At 35.5% G+C, this 20796-nt stretch overlaps 2 protein-coding genes across 4 annotated transcripts; one reads left to right on the plus strand and one right to left on the minus strand.

Moving 5' to 3' along the window:
* The first annotated feature begins 1878 nt into the window (after positions 1–1878).
* On the plus strand, positions 1879–4099 carry LOC126872351 (ATP-dependent (S)-NAD(P)H-hydrate dehydratase). Of its 3 annotated transcripts, none has more exons than XM_050632204.1 (3): positions 1879–2257; positions 2698–3680; positions 3839–4099. In XM_050632204.1, exons 2-3 carry the CDS (start codon positions 2740–2742, stop codon positions 3885–3887), a joined length of 990 nt encoding a protein of 329 aa, XP_050488161.1. In that variant the 5' UTR covers positions 1879–2257; positions 2698–2739; the 3' UTR covers positions 3888–4099. The 3 variants fall into 3 exon arrangements, with proteins under 3 accessions (XP_050488161.1, XP_050488160.1, XP_050488162.1); XM_050632203.1 differs by lacking the exon at positions 1879–2257 and adding an exon at positions 2264–2603; XM_050632205.1 differs by lacking the exon at positions 1879–2257 and adding an exon at positions 2264–2465.
* LOC126872342 (bumetanide-sensitive sodium-(potassium)-chloride cotransporter) lies at positions 4002–20210 on the minus strand. The gene is made up of 19 exons (XM_050632189.1): positions 20001–20210; positions 14322–14460; positions 13015–13075; positions 10758–11013; positions 9921–10174; positions 9642–9756; positions 9217–9548; positions 8692–8923; positions 8484–8605; positions 8186–8385; positions 7834–7981; positions 7367–7608; positions 7088–7296; positions 6816–6927; positions 6613–6716; positions 6131–6245; positions 5794–5939; positions 5537–5648; positions 4002–5450 (listed from the first exon to the last, which is right to left on the minus strand). Exons 2-19 carry the CDS (start codon positions 14423–14425, stop codon positions 5315–5317), a joined length of 3000 nt encoding a protein of 999 aa, XP_050488146.1. The 5' UTR covers positions 14426–14460; positions 20001–20210; the 3' UTR covers positions 4002–5314.
* Positions 20211–20796: the final 586 nt, after the last annotated feature.

Here is a 20796-nt window from a genome sequence, read left to right on the forward strand (position 1 = left end):
ATTAATAATTCCCTAAAGCCACATTTACATTTAGCAAATACAGCTTAAATAACTTGTTCGTTTAATCAAAAATAAAAGAATGGGTTATTTCTAATTCTCGTCTTTGTCAGGAGCGATTGGATTGGCCATCGGGAGTTTGGGAAAAGTCTCACTAGGGACTTGGGCTCGTAGAATTTAATTTTCCTACGAAAACAGATATGAATAAAATTACAGTTGTAAATTATTTCTAACTGTCGCAGAAATAACGAAAAAACATGTATACTAGATATCTCCGTATTGGGGCTACTCGATGTAAAGTTTAATCAATGAACTGAAAATGGAAGGCCAGTCAAAATTTATGACCCAAACCGTTCCTGATCGTAGTTCATTAACAAAGCATATGAACAATCCTCATCAATATTTCCATATCATCTTTTTATTATCTCATGTAAGTTGTAGTTTTCACGTATGACTGACTTGTTTCTTATTTATGTATATAGAGTCTGTGATATCGACGTGCTTTTTGTGCATAAAATGCATAATATTGGTAATATTAGATTAGAGTTATATGATATAAAATATAATCTATAAATTGTTTAATTATGATGTCTATCTACGCACGTTCGAGCGAATATGACATTTTGACATTTGCTCATGATATGCAAGATTCTGCACAAGAATAGTAAAATCACGTTAATTCTCATTAAAATTATACTTAATTGAAGAAGATGTTAGTAAATAATATTAAATTAGTCGGAATTTACTTCACGCAGATTTTAATGTTCCTTTTATTATTGAGTGATTAAAAGTTCAGAACGTCTCAACGTTTTTAAAAATTAATGTATAGAAACTTAAGCGTTAAATGCATAAAATGGATGGTAGAAATGTAAAACTAACTTTTCTCTTAAAGTTATTACATGTATTTAATAAAATATATTATCTAATCAACACTGTCTCCCTTTATTATCAACATATGCATTCTTTCAAAGTGTATAGTTTTTCACCTTGATATATCATATGAAAAAACAACAACGTATGAGCGACCAGTACTTAACAATTTAATTTTATTAATAAACAATGTACTTGACTAGCTTTACTTTGATTGAAATTTAGATTACGATTTAGCTTATTCCGCCAATATTACGACATTTTCAGATAAAATTGACTTAAAAGTAACTTCTTAGGTTAACTTATCTTTTTTCTCTTCTTATTGATATAATCAATTCAGTTATTAATGGTTCCTTCAAAATTATTGCGATCTAAACATCATTAATAGTTATTAACAAAGTGTGAATTATTGAAGTATTATAATTAAGTTTGAAAGGGAAAGAGTAATCGAGAGTAGCTAGTTTCATTATAAATATTTATTCAAAAGAATAGTCTTTTTTCGAATAAACTTATTATCCTACTATTGCTCGAACCTTTAAAAATACGAATAACGATTTGAACAGAGTCATTCATTGACAGTGCAAAACCATGAATGGACGGAGACCATGTGAATTTTAGAATACACTACTCGTATAGTGACTACTACTATTTGGTGACGTATTAATTGTGTGTTCCAAGGTTACTATCGTACAGTATGAATTCAAATGTTTCATTAATATGATTCCTTATATACATACATATATATATTTTTTGCATAACACAATTTATGTTTGTAGTATGAAAATAGAGGTTATGTGTATTTTTCGTTCTTTCTGTAGATAAAATTAACTAAAATTTCATAATATTGTAAATATTAGGAACTATATCTTGTTAGCTTATAAAATATTTATTATTTGTATGTATATCATAAATAAACACATTTTTGTATTTTACAAAAGGGACTGCGCTAACAAATTGATGGTATATTCAAGGAATTGTATATTAAAATCTATTATAAAATGAAAGTTGCCGAAGTATGATTTAGGCATTTGAATGTTTAAAGGAAAACGAGTGACGAATAGACAATATACTTAAAATATTCGTATGGAATAATAATTTTCGGCAAACATCTAATATAGCTACATATATACATATGTATGTGTATTATTTTATATATAGACGTAATTTATCAATTTTATTCATTCTCGAAATCTTTGATCCCTATTTATAAATGAACATACGAATCTTCATAATGTTTCAAATAGTTAATGGCCGATATCGAAGTGACAATTGTTTTTTAAAGTTTTCAATCGTACACTTGTTAATACTTTCGTACTGTCTTGTTTAAAAATTTTCAGTTTTTTTTATCCTGCTTTTTCTATGTAACAAAACAAACTCAAAAGGTGTTTAGGTAAATTATTAAATCAGTATTTTAGGCATAAAAACATAAAAAACATGCGCAGTTTCATACGAATAAAGTCTAACAATCTACTTTTTTAGGTTATCGTTACTTTTTATCATATCTTGTGTTTCTGTATTATTGCTCCATTTCTAATCAATTAATAATTGCTACAAAAAAAACAGTATATATTGTCAATTAGATATTAAGAACATCGCAGGTATTATTGTATTTTATCTTAATGTATTTATTTATATACACCATTGTTATCATATATATATTGTATCTATTATATATGTAAATGTTGCTGAAAAATATGTATTTTACAACAAATGATAAGATATATATGTTAGGAAAGGTTCGCATCAATCATTATATATATCATCTGTAAGAGGAAAGTAACTATTAAGATTAACCTATTAAATTGAGGAATGGCTCTTGGTATTTTGCAGTTTGCCTACAGGAATTTAGTCAAGTGCCCATTAGTTTCCACTATGGCAACATCCGTGTCAGTTGATGAGCGTATGTTAAAAGGAATAAGAAAAATAATTCCAAATTTGAATAATACCAAATATAAAGGACAAGATGGTAGAATTGGAATATTTGGTGGTAGTATCGAATACACTGGTGCCCCGTATTATGCAGCAATGAGTGCACTTCGCACTGGATGTGACTTAGTGCACATATTTTGTGCGAAAGACGCAAGCATTCCTTTGAAATCATTTAGCCCAGAACCTATTGTTCATCCAGTTTTAGATCAATATGATGCGATTAAACAAGTAAGACCATGGCTTGATCGTTTGCATGTAATCGTTATCGGACCAGGTCTTGGTAGAGATGATAAAATATTTAAAACAATTGTTGAATTAATTTCAATTTGTCGTGATATGAAAAAGCCACTAGTAATTGACGCGGATGGATTATTTCTAATTAGCCAAAAGCCTGATATTATAAAAGAGTATCCAGGTGTAGTTCTTACTCCTAATGCAATGGAATTCAGTCGTCTTGTTAAAGGAGTACTGGACAAAAATGTTCAACCTACACCAATGATTAAAGCTAACGATGTTAAACATTTGGCAGATGCATTTGGCAAAAATGTAGTAATTTTGCACAAAGGAGCAAAGGATGTAATTGCAGATGGACATAAAGGTACAGAAGCTGTGTCATGTGGATTAGCAGGTTCTGGAAGAAGATGCGGAGGTCAAGGAGACTTACTATCTGGCGCATTGGCTGTATTTTGGTGGTGGGCTATTTGCGCTGGAAGTAGTGAAAGTGCTTTGTCACCTCCAATAGCTGCAAGTTACGCTGCATCTAGATTAGTAAGAGAATGTAATGCATCTGCATATAAGATAAAGCAAAGGGGAATGCTAACATGTGATATATTGGAACAAATACAGCCAGTTTTTGCTAGAATTTTTGAAACTCATTGTAACAAGTGAGCTACTTAGCTAAAATGACTATAATTCTGATGTAAAATATTTTTGTATGAAACAAAATTGTTTTTTCTATAAAAGTTTTAAATATAAAATCTTTATGTATATGTTGTACAGATCGGTTAATAATAATTGATAATAATATTGATATTGATTATAGAACATCTTCATTCAATGGGAGAAGTCGAACACGAAGCACTGATTCCTGAATTATACCTATAATTCCTTAATTTTTTATAGTACATAAAAATTTAGTATATTTTTGGATCATTAAATCATGAAGTGATATCGTTAGAAAGGAAAATTATATAAATTCAGGAATGTAAAAATCACAATGAATTTATTATAACTAATGATAGATCTTTTTAATGTCATTAAATGCATTACAAAATAAATAAAACATTTTATAAGCTTTCATAGACTTACTTCTACTAATTGTTCTTTTTTTAGTTATCTTCATATTTACAAATGGTGCATTTCAGTAATATCTTACTGTGAAAAAATTTTCATTTACAAGTTTATACAGAAAGATTATCGAATTTTACAAAATGAATCGTTGATTTAATTTAGAAATTAATTAATTTAAATATTAAAGAATGAAGTATAATAATAACTTGTTCAGTACTGAAAATTGTTTACGTTATTTTAGTGTTAATTAAATAATCTATGAGGCGTGATTTAAAACAATTCACAATTAAGCTTTGTTCTGTACTTTGTTTATACGTAACTAAAAGTTATATGAAAACAAAAAGAATATTTCCTATTCGAGCATCAGTAATAACGATAATAATTAATGATCAATAATAATTAAGTACTGTATTATTAACTATCGTATTATTTAAAATAGAAAATACTTTTGTAAAAATAAGTGAATCATATCTTTAAGCATTTATATAAGTTTTTTATGCAATCGGAATTTCAGTAACAAGAATTTTCTTAAGTAGGTACACAGCTCTATAATGAAAAAATATATTACTGATGGGAAGTAAGAAATATCTCGTCCTTCGTTGCTTAAGTATAATACTATACATTTAGATCAGTTAAAAAGACGTTAACATATGAAGTTCGTCATACTATTATTAAATTATTTAGTTATACGTCATTAACTTCAATGCGTATTTAGGAAGTCCATCGTATTTAATGAAAATTTAAATTCTACTTTATCTGTCTACTGTACTATATGTCGTATTAATAGTATATGTTAAAGATAATCGTGTGTATTATCATATAAAAGTCATTGATCGCTAACTAAATAAAACATCTCCACGCTTCAAAGTACAATACATTCTAAGAATAGTTGTAGTGTATATTTCTTCATTAGCGCGTCCTAGAGTCCTATAAGTATCAAAGTTATGAGGCTATTATTTATTGATAGTCCCATATATTGTTGTCTTTCATTTCTACGTTAAAATAATCTCGTCAGCAAGTACCACCGGGCTTGACGTTTAATGAATACTGTATAAAAACGAAAACAAATCATAGTATCTATATAACTTTTGGCATGAATATACCGAATACTGTCTGTCCACATCAGAAGATGTCTTTGCTAATTGCGTAGACGTTTTCGTGATGTTATTCAACGTAAATTCATCTAGATACTAAAATTATATTATTGTTTAAGAATAATGTCGGTGAACTACGAGTAAAACGTTAAGACAGAAGTATGATTTCCGCGTATCAAGAGTGTTGGTGGCATATCTTTAGTTAAAGCTTCCAGCCATGCCATGTACAGTGGCGCTGAAACCGCTCCTTTCCTTGGCATTGGCAACGACCTGCAATTTAACAAAATCATTTGTAAATAACTGCTTGTTTGTTCGTTTATTAATTTCGTAAGTCGTCTAGTAAAATATGCACTTACATTACAACCAACGTGGATTGACTGGAATTCTCCAATAATAATTCTCGCAGTCTGAGTTGCCGGTACGTCTTATCTTTTAAAGACTGAAGTTCAATTTCTGTTACACAACATTCTGCAACGAGATATTGAAATTATCATTTCAAGTAGCCTGATAATTATTGACGTTTGAAATGATCATACTGATATATTTCCTTTGTAATAAATAAATGATCTTTTTTCAAATAGGATAGATATGTATATGTAATCTGGTAAAATACCTGTGTTGTCAGGCTCGTTTTTTCGGAAGTCAGATATAAGTTTATCGAAGAAATCTAGCGTTTCTTGCTTTGGTTGAACGCTTATGTCGTCTACCATTTTCAAACTGGTATATCTTATCCTGAATTTTGCCATTATCTCGGCCATTCTGTAAATTATTAATATACATGATCGATGATCACATGGATTATTTCCAATTAAAGCTATTTTTAATTAAGGAATTCTTTTGTCGAAGATACGAACAAAAAATCACTTGTATTTAATCTACTCGATTATACGATTATTTATAAGTATATAAAATCTAAATCGAATCATACTTTTTTTGGACATTTAACTTACTCCTTCTCCTGGGCCACTATATCTTGTTTGTGATTGGCCAAAGCGAAAATTCGCATTTTACAATGCTCCCAATTCGAGCGTGTGCTGATTATATAAGGAAGAAGAATCGTCAAACCTGTTGAATAAAAATGTCTACCGCTTAAAAATGAGTACACCTAATTGAGAAATTAAGTAAATATTTTAGAATAAGTAACGTGGTTCATTGAAGATTTTTGTTAAATGCATCGGATACAAAAGCGACACGTTTTTAATACGAAACTATTGAAATTATTGAAAGATTATTCTTCGAAAATTAATATTAATCTCATTCGGTTATCTGCTGGAATAAGTCAAAGGTACATTGTTGATTAAATCATTTAGATGAAGTAGAAAGACATCTATATCATATAGATTAATTAAATATAGATTAATTGAATACGACCAGATAAATATATCGATTAGTGATATTGATTGTAGACACCTGTAAACATTTTATGAATTACCTCCATCGTCGTACAACCACCACACGTCGATTGTACCATTCTTGTGCTTTCTTTGGAAAATCGCTAAGCGTTCAGGAACCGGTGTCATCGCATGCCGTTTCTCCCTGTAGAGATAATTTAAAATATAAAATAACACAATTACCAAAAATACAGATGTAACGCTTAACGTCTGTAGATGCTCATTGAAATTAATCTTCACCTACATTAATTTTTCTATCGCGTGTTTTCGTTTGTTCTTCAAATGGTCACGAGCACTTCCGTGAGTAGGCGAATCTCTAACAATTTGTGGAGCGTCTACCGGCACGAATTGCGTTCCTGAAACAAAATTATATCGATCGGTATAATGAATTTCAAATGAAGAATTCCAGGTGGAGTTCGAACGCTGCTAAACATCACGATAAAAGTAGCTAAGGTAAAGGAAAAGAGATTTTTTAACGAATCTAATCATAACCTGATCGATCGAACTCATAGATACCTATTGTTGGCACGCTTTGCACCCTTGGAATTTGGCTGGACATTGACAAATTGCTATCCACGTGCATCAAAGTGCTTCCAGTCAAATCGTAGCTACTTTGCGCTAAAACACCATGTTCGTCATCCCCATTGGCGGTTGCAACTTCCGAACAATCTAAGCCCTCCGCGATTCGTAACATCGCTACCGCTAACTTCTGATCGAATGCGTTACTAGAAACGGTACAAAGTTTCGTTATATTCTCATTATCGCGGACACCGTGATAAACGCTAATTGACTTACTGAAGAACATTGAAATATTCTTGCAGATCCTTGTGGTTACACGTTGACCAGTGTGTTTTGTAACCCATTAAAACAACGTTCGGTGCCAACTTGCCGACACCTGTTGCTTGCATCAAAGCTGATGCACCACGTTCGAAGCTTAAATCCTCCACTACATGGTAGAACGACTTTATACGTTGTTGATGTAACCATGCATAACCGTTTCTCAGTCGCATCGATCGTAAACGGTACGACAAACGAGTCTGGAAAGAGACGAAAATCGTTTTTGTTAATCTTGGGTGTTTGAAAATCCAATTTAGATTCTCGATACGAGAGGATTCACGACACTAGTATGACAGTGGAAGATAAAAATATCATCAGAAAATAACTGGTTGAAAAAATGTGGTTACAGCGACTAATCGGAAACGCAGTATTTTAGGAATGTTTAAAAGTTAAAGTGTCTAAATCCACTTATCTAAACCACGTACTGGGTGTATTTCACCGGAAATCAGTAGCGAATGGTTTTTCGTGATGAGATTTGCCAGATGCAGTAACGCTGGTCTGGCGCCAGGAGCTCCGCTCAGTGCCAAAATTTGTGGAGCATAATTTTTGACATGTTCGTCGATAGAATTCAATCTGCAACATTTAATTTGAACATACATTTGAGAATTATGTTATATCGCGAGTCAGTTGAAAATAGAAAGTACGACGTCAGATAAAATAAATTGGTAAATAGCGCGCTTTAAACGTGTCTATACGAAATGGTAACATCGCGTACATGGTACATATTTGAATTTGACCAACTTAAGAAAAATAATGGAATTATAATAATATTCTTACCGATAAACGATAGAAAGTGCTGTCTTGTAGGTTTGTGCTTGCGTACTGCTACCCCAATTCACGTCTGGTTTCCGATACACCACTATCAGATACAATGCGAAGATGATGACGAACGTGACCAGCGAAGTCACCCAATCAATGAGGAACATTATGGACACGCACGTAATAAAACCGAACAAAGACAACCAGGTGTTGTAATACTGTAAAAAAGAAGCTTCACTGAATTTCCCTCCTTGTTTGATAGCCACTGATTATTCAAGATGTGCTCTTAAAATATCTTTTTACTTTGGTTACTCACTCTGAATGTGGGTCGCCATCCAAGCGGCCGAATAAGCGCCGCGTGAAAGGTGCAAAAATTAATTAACGCGTACGATGCCAGATAAAAGTTTGAGATTAGAGGCGCGACCACGTTCAAGTTTGCTGAAAAGTGAGATGATTTGTATTATTTCGCTACTTTAATTTAAAAGCTAGAAGTCTAATATCGGCAGTTGCAAATTTCTCGATACCTATCAAGAGGAACAACGCTGCTACGAAGAACGTGAGCACGTAACCACGATAAGGTTCACCGTGTTTCCCGTAACTTTTGCTGAAGTAAATCAAACCGGGATAAATTCTGTCTTGTCCCAGCGCCTGTATCAATCGTGGTACCGATAGCAAGTTTGTCAACGCTGTAGAGAGGGTTGCCGCGAAACAGCCGGCGTAGATCAACGGACCCCATACCGACATAAGTTGCATCACCTACGAGCAAAGAATATAAAACCACACTGTAAATCTGTTCGCTGGTAGTTTTTAGAAAAATAATAATCGGCTCGCCCTGCGATCTATTTAAGAAATACGAAACTTGAAACTAAAGTCAGCCGAGTGATAAGTTCGTAACTTAAATAGATAGACGATAGCAATTTTTCCAACTTTCGCTTTAATTTCATTTTATTTTCTTCATTGTAATTTCTTTCTCCGTATAGTTTTGATTTTAATATTCGATAACGTTTTAATGTTAATGTGTTTTAAATAGTGTCACAGGAATTCCGTACCGAGTAACTGTTGTGTAATCCGTAAGTGCAGTTGACGTTCGGAATGCAGCTTACGATCGTATCATTTGCACCGACAAGCCCACTGGCATCCCTTAGGGCCGCTCCACCAGCGAAGAAGACAAAAGTGACATAACTCAGCATCGAGATTAGCAACGCAAGAAGTGTTCCGATCGGTATGCTGCTCGCTGGATCCTTTAAATCGCCGGAGATATTGGCGCCAGCTTGAATTCCCGTTACAGATGGAAAGAAAATGGCGAACACGGAGAAAAACGTTTGGTTGCTGTTCTCGGAAAAACGATAATCCGGGCCCAGGTTGTTCATGAATACTTCAGCTGAGAATTTAAGAAACGATTCGTTCAGAGATAATAGCGTATAAATAGGTTTTTGTGTAATACACTCCTATAAAGTAATCGTATTTGACGTACAGGAAAATCCAAGAAATCCATATGCTTCTTGCGTCGTATTCTTAGGTCCTATGATAGTACCAATCAGAAAATCGAAAATAGCTGCGACGATGATGGCTATAAGGAAGTTTTGAGCCTGAAAGAACTCGTTTTATCAAACATCTTAAAAAAAAAAAAAAAAAAGAAAATATTTGGAAGTTAGAAGCATTAAATTATTTACATATACAGCAGAGCAAAACACGGACTTGTACGACACACGAAAACGATTAATTTTTCTATCGAAATACATAAAATAAATACCTTTGACTCCCATTCCATTCCAATCGCGCAAATCATGATCATAACGATCAACGCGATTATTCCGACGATTCGAACGTCGTTTACCCCATTGTCAATGATTTGCATGTTATGCTCTCGTAACAAATCGTTCAGGGAGTCGCAGAAACCAATGGTATTCATCGATGCCGAAACTGCATTTGCAAATGCAAAAACGATCCCTACCGAGGCTCCAAATTCCGCTCCCAGAGTCCGTGATATGATGAAATATATACCACCTATAGAAATTTCAACTTATACGTCATCGGACTTAACGATTTATTTAGAAATTTAGTAATACGATTTTCTTTCGTTTCTATGGAAGTAAATAGGGGGGGGGGGGGGGGAAATGAAATTCGTGAGGAGGAAAGAAGTTTCTCCCGAGAGTTTTTACGAGAAGATCATCGAATTAAGATTTACAGCGTGTTACATACGAAAAATTTCGACATTAATTGAAATATTCAAAATCCAGTCTCTTTGAACATATAGTTTGAAAATGATGGCTCGTATTAGAATTCTGTCAGTTTTAATAAGATCGAAACGATATTCCATAAAAGTGGATAAGACAAATATTAGAACAGAAAGAGATCTATCAGTGGGAAATTTCTCATAATGTACATATTTGCATTTTTTTTATAGGCAAATCGTTGCAACTGGGATATCGCGCGGTTATTTTTCAAGGACGACTTTCCACTTCGTGGAAAAACCAATTGTCAATGTTCGACTCTGGCGAGGCGAATGTAACGACTACAAAGTACATGGCACCACTCCTTGGAAAAAGGAAAAAAGAGGACGAGAAAGAACGGGGGACCCGTAACACACCTCCCTTTACTTCCCCATTAGTACTAATTGCGCTCAGGCTAAGCGTTGTGATGACGCAGACAGCTGCCGATATTCCGATTATGATGATGCTCTGCAGTATGCCCGCCTGTGCTACTACCCATGACAGCCGCAGGAAAAGCATTACACCCCATATATTGAGCAGACATGGTATGAGGACACCCTGGATCCATCCTAGTTTTATTCCCGTGTGTCCTTGCTGAGTTACTCCGATCTGACCAGCCTCTATATTTGGGTCCTGAAATTTCCAAATTTATCTCTCTATTGCCCTCTGTTAAATCGGTGTATACGAGGTGTCGTTCTTTTCTATAAAATTCTAATCGCGCATAGTTTCATCGAGATTTCGTATTCAACGAAATTCGATGAATTTTTCCAAATATTAACTAATTAACTAATTTATAATTGGAACATTTTAGGACTTCCATGTTATTTCTCTCAAATTTAATATCTTTCACAGAAGCTTCAGTTAAAGAGGGATTCTCGTGCAACAAGACTGAAAAATCGATTTTTTTTCTTTTTTGATAAATCAATGATACAACACTTGGAAAATATGTTCCTAAAATGTTGCAGTCGAATTCGAAGAATTACGAATAAATAAACGTGGTTGACACCTTGTTTACACAAGTCGAATTTACGTCGTTTCACTTTGGAGGAACGGTGTAAATTCGGCTTTAGTAACACAATAATATGCCCGCGATGTTCGTGCAATGCAATATTGAGATGGATGGACAATGTGATAATCCGTACGTATGTGATCGTTGTTTATCTTTGAAGATTGCAACGTATGCGATAGTTTTCGCCAGAGGATTTGGAGATACAGAGTCCGATCTTCGTATTGTTTCGAGAGTTCAGAGAGTTCAGAGAGTTGAGAGTAGTTTTACATGGACGAAGAGGATACCAACAATTGCGTACAATTCGATATAACATTTAAAAGAGATAAATAAGACAAATTTTGTTAGTCTATGAATGTATCTTTGTACCCGAAAAATGATAATCTCTTAACGTGAATAATTTACCGAAGAAAAATATGGATAAATAATAATCGGATAAACGCATTATGTCGCGTTTCATTATCGAACCTATTACAATGACCTTCGAGAACGACGGGGATTTCAAAATTGATATCTTTTCTAATTTCTCTCGCAGCTGGTATTTACTGCTGTGTAAACTTAATATACCGTCTCCCTCACGTCTCTCGTTATAAGTTCGATCGTCCTTGCCGAGGGAGGCAGCTCCTCCGGGTGTTATTTGACTCTACGACGAGACGAGTCGAGATTAGCTTTATCACTTCTAATGCACGCGTTATGCAACGTTCACTTCATTTCCTCGAAAACAGTACGTCAATCAAAGAATTTGGAGTATCTCGTATAATATTTGGCAATTAACTCTTTTCGTGTTGAAAATACCTTTATCCTGTTCGTTAGAGAGCAATCGACAGGAATTTTATCTTAAATGTACAATGGAAATGCAAATGAGAAGCGGAGAAAATAGTTCACCTGTTCGAGTCTTTTAAGGAACGCGACGATTCTTTAAACCGATTGTGAGTCATCGATGAAAAATACTCGGTTTCTACGAACAATTGCACGTATATATATATATCTAATGAATGTTGTTGCATTTGCATTTCTAATCCCTTCTCTGTCGCGCGTTTCATTCGCACATTTGCAAATGGGATACGTGACCTATATTCCTACACGCGTTGTTAACACTTCACCGACGTGTATAAATTTACGTATTTCCGATTATGTCGAAACACGAAGCCGACCATACTATTTCATCCCCTTTATTCACATTGCGCTAAAGCGTTTTCTGTTATAATATTTGAAGCAACCGTCGTTAATAACTATGACGTGTATGCGATTTAATAATGTAGCGTTTTACGTTACTTGGAGACAAACACGATGGAAATATATCACAAAGGATAATTATGACGTAAAAGAGAAAGGGAGAAATTGGCGAATCTGTCGCGAGATCAAATTTATAGAATTTTATGTTCACGTTTAACGGTGACCCCGTCTACCCGTTATAATACTTTGGAAACTGCAGATTTTTTTTGCCACGGAATTCTCGCGCGATCGATGAGACACATTATCATCGAACGTATTCTATTCAACGAATGAAAAATAATTAACGCACGGATGCGAGAACCTCGACGATTACGAGATATTTTTCGATGCATTCGATGATATTAGAAACAAGGGGTAGTACGACAAATGTCTACAGGGTGTGGCAATCTTACCTTTATAAGATTTCCTTCGTGCAGGGTGCTCAGCGATGGCCTCTTAGCACGACGACTCAATCTACAAACAGAAACGTGCCTGTGAATTTCGGTAATGGTATTAGTGAGCCTACAGCGGCTAATTAAGTTAGGATAAACTGTCGAACGATTTGAGGAATGGACAATTAGATAATGTTCGGCAGGAGAATTTTTCACGAAATTGGGAACAGTATCCCTAAAATCATGGAATAATTAACAAGATCTTCCATGTAACGTTAGATGTGAAATGTACTTTTATCTCTTGCGTTTTATTATAATACCAATGGTTCAAATAATAGTTCAAACGAGATGATTTATTTCCAGAAGCATATCCATTGCTTTATCGCAAGCGTTTAAGATTTAATTTAATAAGAGTTACAAATTGTAGTTCTAGTGACAAGACTGTAGTTACATAGTCGCAGTTACACAGAAAGAAATTACAGAACATCCGAGATATCCACTACTCGGTGGTCGTATACTTTCTGTCAACTTTCAAAGACATTAAGGACAAATGCTACGCGAGAAAATCGATCTCAGGGAAAAAATTTGTCGCAACTGAGAAGGAAAGCACGTAGGAGGCAAGTACGTAGTAAGTGATACTGAAATAGACGTCGAGAGTTTCAACCTTGTTGAAAGCATATTATTGTTTAATTTTTGAAGATGAACATTTGATAGGAAGAACGACATACTTTAATTTGTTACAGAAATAATCTCAATTATAGAATCTTTGTTCGAACGAGATTTTTATTAACTGTGAAAGAAACAATTTAACGATCGATGTATAACCAAGTAATTTTATTGTGTCGCCAAAAGAAAAAAAAGCAAATTATTTCCTCGTTTAGAGGAAACGGGTTTTTAAATAACGTTGCAAAAAATAGCTAATTAGGTAGGAGATTCGTCCCTTCGACCGATATTGAGAAATTAACTGTTTCGTTTCGTCAACAAAGTATCGGAAAATCATTAATCTCTTAAACGTAAAACAGAAAAAATACGTACACGTTATTGTGAAACATAAAAATAGCTTTTCTCGCTGGGACAATAATAATGGTAAAATTACAATAAATCGTCGTCTGTCGGACGAAGAACGCTCGCGCTGTATCCTTTAATTTAAAGTCGATTCTAAACGCGTAGCGTTATTTTCAACGAGTCACTGTGCATCTTTTCGGAATTTTTGAGGATTTATTTTTATATTCGATGTTATAACCTTCGAATAAACGCATACAGGTATTATTTTTACGGTATAATTTCGCACGCCCCCCCCCCACACACACACATACACATACACATACCTATAATGATCTAATCGTGGCACCACGTCCCACAAACCGCTAACGTTTAGGGTCATTGGTGATCTCTTGTTATTTTGGCCTCCACTAATCACCTCATCATCCATAGTTTTAAGTACAAATCAACAGCGTCTCGTTGAATCTGCAATGATAAGGAAAAAGCGCTTTTAGTTTCAATTATAAGCCTTTACAACGAGATACTTGTATTACACAATAAACGCAGATAAAGGCGAGAAAGATGTTTGACAAATTGACCGAGATCGTGATCATTTTACGTTACGTAATTTACGCCGTTGATGTACATTCTGTAGAAATCTAATAAAAGATTTGTCAGATTGCTGGGACAATGCCAGTAGAATTGTAACCGAGTGCGTGTCGTTCGAGTGACGAAAATATGATCACCTGTGAAATCTAAAATATTTGGCAAACTGTCGCGATAAATGTGCCAAAGTGTGAGCGTGCGACGATAAGTTTATTATCATTCCCGGAAATAGGAAATTAGTAAAATCGAAATGTTCCTGTAATGCCGCGTAGCGCGTGCACTTAGCGAATCGACTTAATCGTTTGAAAGGAATTCGCGTTTCGTCGAATCGCCAAATTTAACCCTTACTCGCCGCCGTGAACGTATCAATCGAGTATCCAGGACGCGTGAAAAATCAAACGAGTCTTTTATTCTACGGCGTAGACTCGCTACGTGCAAATTCATGTAATACGAATACCGTGTAAAATATTCTCTAATTAGCAACACTCTTTGAGAAAATCCTGGCATTATCGTACTTCCTGTTTAACATTCGACGAGTATTAACGCGAAAATTTGCAAGATTATAGCTCTGTGAAAATCTACGTATCTATATCAAACGAAGAACAATCGTTTCAACGTTATATATCACGGTCATTTTTATCTTTCTGAAGGAGAAAAACGTGAAAGGGTCGAAGAACAGCGTTCCGCGCGTTCCAGGCGTCGCCATCGATCAACCAGAAAAACGTATCAGTCAGAGTCGAAGAACTCATGATTCACCGTCCTTCCTCGTTCGATTATTCAAATCTGCCAGCTGACTTCTCTCCTAAGATAATGAGAGAGATGAAAAAACAGAAACAGGACGGTGCGCGCATACTCGAGCTGATTCCACCGCCTGTTTACCCGCTCATCCTTGTAGCCTTCGCGTATTTTTGAAGATCGTCAAGTCAGAAAGGCAGAAAGTGGAGTCGCGTGTGCGCGGAGGTCGACGGAAAAATAGATTTTCGAAGAAAGCCGCATCCGTTGCCTGCAAGTTCGAGCGAAAGCGTTCGAGCCCTCGCGAAATACTTCGCCTCTTCCGTTCGTCGTTGCGTCGTCGCGAGAAATTCTCTCGAAACTATTTGGCCATGATCCCGGAATTCGTAACGCCTGGCGAATGGCTAAACTCGAGTTTCATTCATCCTGACCCTACCGAGAATATTGACACTACGTTTTCAGAAAACTGTCCTGAGAACAGAAGGCTGGCGCCAATAAACGCCAGCACGCGTTTCTAAGTCCTCTTTAGACGAGGTGTGGTCGAATCGTTAAAATCTAATCTGATAATCTTTTATAATAATTTATTAACGCGTACAAAAATTATTATAAATAGGACAATGTTCCTTTATTTCAATATTTCCAAGCTTCATTCAAAGTTTTAAGCGATTTTCGATATAGAAGCAAGGGGATGAAAATCGATTACCACGTTCGAATGCAAGTTAGTCGCGCGAACTGAAGGATCGAGGTAAAATCGACATTGGAAAATAATTAACCGCTATCAAACGACACGGTACTCGAGTTTTTGAAAAGTTAATGCTCAAAGAGCGTCCGTAATTAGTTCAGTTATTTGAAACGGCATGCAGCCTGTTGTATATATTGAAACGCAAGTGTCGCAGGCGAATAATTAAGCAACATTATCGCAACTTTTAACGCATATCTTTGCGCGTCATTTGCACATTTTTATTCATTACGATAGCGAACTCAAAATATGATGACGCATACGGTGAGTCATTTGAAATTACCATGGATAATTTTTGAATTGGATAATACTGGAAGAATTACCGTATCGAGTGCCAGTTACTCGTCTCGATACGAGATATTTATCACGCAGGTTTCGTCCGTGAGAAATTTTTAAGAACGCTATATCCTTAATATCGAGTTGATCTTCCATTTAAAAACATCTATTAATTTTGTTACTTCGCTTAGTTATAACTGCACGATATCATATGGTTTCTGTATCTCCGTATATTCGGTAAGCTTCTTTTACATCTACCTTGAATCGTGTGATGCGTTGCGGTGCGATGCCAAAGCAAATAAATTTTCGACACATTTTTCCTACCGGTTTCTAGCTTGGTATCTAGAATTTTGCCAAACAGCTCATGCCCATGACCGTGATCGTGAACGCGAACGTCAAATATAAATAGAGAAATAGAACATATTTCAAAATAAGGATAATTTGTATGTATCTTTGGCCAGTTGCGTTAAATTTATATTTGAGTGCCGTTGTTCCTTTATGTTCCATAAAATATATCTCTATACTACTCCAACGTAATTAAAGTTCAATTCAATGTTTATGAAATGCAACAGATAATAGCGAATTATCTTGAAACCTAATCTCTAAGGATTATTATTTGATTAATCTTCCAACACACTGTTACGCTATTGTTTTTGTACTTTACAAAATTTTTTCGATCGACAACTCGACGTTGCTTATCGTTTCAACTTTTCAATTGTGCTTCTCTTTGTACTGCAAATGAAACACGAGAACAATCGGTATCGTCGCGTCGTAATTCACTTTCTTTGTACGATCTTCCCTTCGTACATCTTCTGTACCATAAATATTAATAATTGTTACAAGTTTGATGGAACGATAGCATCGACTGATCGATTCAAATTCATTCGCAGCAGTCGAACTGAATAATCGAATAAAATCAGTAAGCGTGAACGAAAATAACGTAACGTTAAATGATGTTGACCGAAGAGACTTTATCATCCCTTTCTATGATGTTTTCACAATCCTTATCAAAACAATGGAATGCTGAGCTCGAACGTCTGGAAAGGAATGCGATCTAATCAATCGAAATAATAGTGCAATGACTATTTTTTAGGATTTTTAATAAGTGTGTCATTTATAGGAAATTTCTAATGGACGACATTGATGCGATCAATTCGAACTTAGAAGAAACAAGTTTTCTTATGCGCCAATCTAATGATTCGATCGGCTCCTTAATGAAATTTGAAAAAGAATGAAAAAGAATGAAAAAGAGAAAAGCTCGGCGACGTAACATCGATAATTAATCATCGATATGATCGATCATACGTGAAAATAATATTGGAAAAAGAGTGCAAGGTCTTCTCGAAGAAATTGTAATTTACCATATCGTTTTGTCTCGTAAACTGTTGGTGATTACTAGCACGACAGATAAAAATAGCGTTGTACTGTTCAAAAGCATTATTTAACAAGTCAGAAATTCAAGGCAAACTTCGGCTGTAGCAACGATATCATTTACGGTTTGCTGCATATTTCTACGTGAAAATGCCGGGAAGTTTCTCACTGAAAAATATCTAAACTCGATCTTCTATCCGCGTTATTATTTTCGTCGATATTCTAATCTATCAAAATTTTCAAGTTTCAAATTTACGTACGAAGACGTTTGTTTCGATGAATACAAATGCTGGAGTTTCTTGGCTTCCGAATGTCAAGCATCGAGTCGAATAGAAATAAGCGAGTCTGAACCAAAACCGATCGGAAATTTGGCTGATTCGGGTAGATGGAACTGATAGAAAATCGTGGTATTCTTAAAATTTGTCTGGTATTCTTCGAATTTCATCGGAATATAGTTACAGAGATAAGAATTTAAAAGTATAGAAGAAATCGAAGAGAACGTGGAAACAGTAATAATATAAAAGGGATATAATTACGGTAACATAAAGACACGAACGACTGGAATTAAAATTTGAAGAAGCTGGAGTTAAAATGTGGGTTAAAATTCACGGATACCGTGGCAAGGAAAAAGTTCGCGAGATTTCTTATTCGAAAGCATAACTCTGCGTTTAGCAACACGCAGATAACAGTTTACGCTAAAAAATTCTTGATTACGTTACGTTCTCTATGTATGTACGACCTTGTATACATTGTATACAGACACGTTGGAGGGTTTATAGTGGACTCAACTAGTTTCGAGTCTCGGTTTAAGTGCGTACGCCTGCAACTCAACTTCAAAGTTGTATACGAAACGTCGTGAAATAAGAATTAACACTGTAACATGGACTTATTTTTCTTTGGTAAATCGTTCTATTTTCGTTTCCGCCATAATTTTCGTTCGACTTCGGTATCGTTGATCGCGTGGGCGTATAAGGATTCTGTTCGAACTAACCCCGTGTAAATTCGGATGAACTAGTATATTCGTTTTAGCAGCGTTGCTCATTTTATTACATTTTCATTGTTTTTACTAGAATATTAATTATAAATTGCTATTATCAATTTTATAGAATAATAATTAGAATATAAGGTAAGTAGAGTTACGATTTGATAATGAAGAATTGTATTTCAACGAACGTGACGATTCTTCTCGCTATAATATTTCAAATGAAATCAAATATAATAACGTGTGATAGCGAGTTTAAAAATATTCGCGACAAACAGAGGCAAGACTTTCATTTAGAACATATTCACGTTGTTACAGTGTACAGTTATTGAGAATCAATCCGCGTACATAAATGGCTCAAATTAGCATCACAAAGTTACCTTGTCCCACAGTATGAACATCTAATATGTAAACCTCTTCGTTGTGAAAGTAATTACACTTTACGCAATGTGTAGCATCGTTTGATCGTAACAAGAGATAAGATTTAGGCTGAGTTGATAAATCAATCAACGTAAAAAAGATTTCAATATTTATTAGGAATCGCAAACTAACTTGTAAAATGGCATTAACCCAAATATCATACGTAAGTTTCTTTTCTATGTTTTTCAAAATAACGTAACTTTTCTCTAACGATCCTCTTATCTCTTACGATCCTAAAAAGACATTACGCACGTTTGGATTAATTCTAAAAGTCTAATTACGTAGACGATTCTTGTTTCAAACGTAAACCTCGAGACACGCTCTCAGACGAACAACGCCATTTTACTTATCGATAAATTACGTCAAACTGTCGCGATAGAAAAGCACCATACACCTATCCACGTAGCCATAAGAGATTTGCACGTGTACAAAAAACGAATAAAGAACAACGCGTATCTCTTACATACTTTCCACCCAATTTTCACCCTGTTGCGAGGCACTATATCGGGTATCTCTCAAATATCTTAATAACGTTAGATCTACGATGGATTATGTCAAAATTAGAAAAAAACTGCGATATCCTTTTCACTCGACGATGTTCTATCAAGCCGCAATTCGCGAGAGAGAAAAAAACGAAGCATTTCGGCGTTCAAACTTCCACCATTCTTCCATGCACTATGAAAAAATTGAACGTACACGTTCCAAACGGTTTACGAAACGAACAAAAGAACACAGCACACTCGTCGATCTATCCGATCATGCAAAAGCACAGTGCACAAGATCTATGGCAGAAACGCGTGGAAAAAGAAGAAAAAGAGAGCAGAACGCGAGAAGAAAAAAAAAAAAAGAGAGAAAGGACATCCTTTCGAAAACGGATCGCAAAACGGAATTGTCACTCACGGGATGCCGAGGCTGGCAATCGAAACGGGAGCCTGGGAACACGATCGACCGATTCACGGATCGCACGCGATCCACTCGGCGACGGTAAGACCGATCAGCGGAGATCCAACGCGAGCCACTGAACACACCGTGCAACACTCGAATCCCTCGAGCCGGCCGACATTAAGGAAGGAAGCATGCGTCGTGCTTCCCTTTCCCCATAAAACTCTTTCAAACACACGCGTGCACATCTACTTAAATACACACGCGGTTGTATGCGCGCGCGCGTATATCACCGCCACCACAACGCTGTGTAACACACGTCATACGCGTGTCCGCACGCGGGGGCTTCGGCTTCGCAAACGCGCGAAAGAATAACGCGCCCGCAGAAAGAAGAAGGAGAAACTTGGTTTATTGGCGAACGAGTCAAAGACCCGATACCTGGAAATCGATTCCGTATCAATTAGTAACGTTGTATCGGCGTCGCCCAACTTTCCTAGGATCTCGAGATGAAGACAGGAAGGACGAGGCTCGTGTCACATCCGATCAAGGATAAAGCAGAAGGGGATGGAAGTGGAGAGTCGGGATTCGATTTACCGCGTAGAGGGTTCTTTTTTCCCTGGCAGCTTAGGGTTGTTTGGGCATTGCGGAGTGATTGACATTTTTCGAGGGTGCTACTGAAGTACTTCTTCGTGAGCCGAATGTCTTCGTCGATCCGACCCTTTCACCCCGCTCCTTTTTTCTAGGGTTGTTCCTTATATACGGTACTATCGTAGGTTCGGATTTATTAAGGTCAGAGAAAGATCGTCAGTTTTAT

Source organism: Bombus huntii, chromosome 13 (genome assembly GCF_024542735.1).
Source record: "Bombus huntii isolate Logan2020A chromosome 13, iyBomHunt1.1, whole genome shotgun sequence".
In the NCBI taxonomy this organism is placed as follows: Eukaryota; Metazoa; Arthropoda; class Insecta; order Hymenoptera; family Apidae; genus Bombus; species Bombus huntii.

Coding starts and splice junctions, on each gene's coding strand:
- LOC126872351 (XM_050632203.1), top strand. CDS start 2,547: ATGTTGCTGAAAAATATGTATTTTACAACAAATGATAAGATATATATG. Junction 2,604..2,697: donor AGATATATATGTTAGGAAAG/GTTCGCATCAAT, acceptor GGTATTTTGCAG/TTTGCCTACAGGAATTTAGT. Junction 3,681..3,838: donor TTTGAAACTCATTGTAACAA/GTGAGCTACTTA, acceptor TATTGATTATAG/AACATCTTCATTCAATGGGA.
- LOC126872342 (XM_050632189.1), bottom strand. CDS start 14,425: ATGGATGATGAGGTGATTAGTGGAGGCCAAAATAACAAGAGATCACCA. Junction 13,076..14,321: donor CCACGATTAGATCATTATAG/GTATGTGTATGT, acceptor TTCTGTTTGTAG/ATTGAGTCGTCGTGCTAAGA. Junction 6,717..6,815: donor CACGCGATAGAAAAATTAAT/GTAGGTGAAGAT, acceptor TTATCTCTACAG/GGAGAAACGGCATGCGATGA.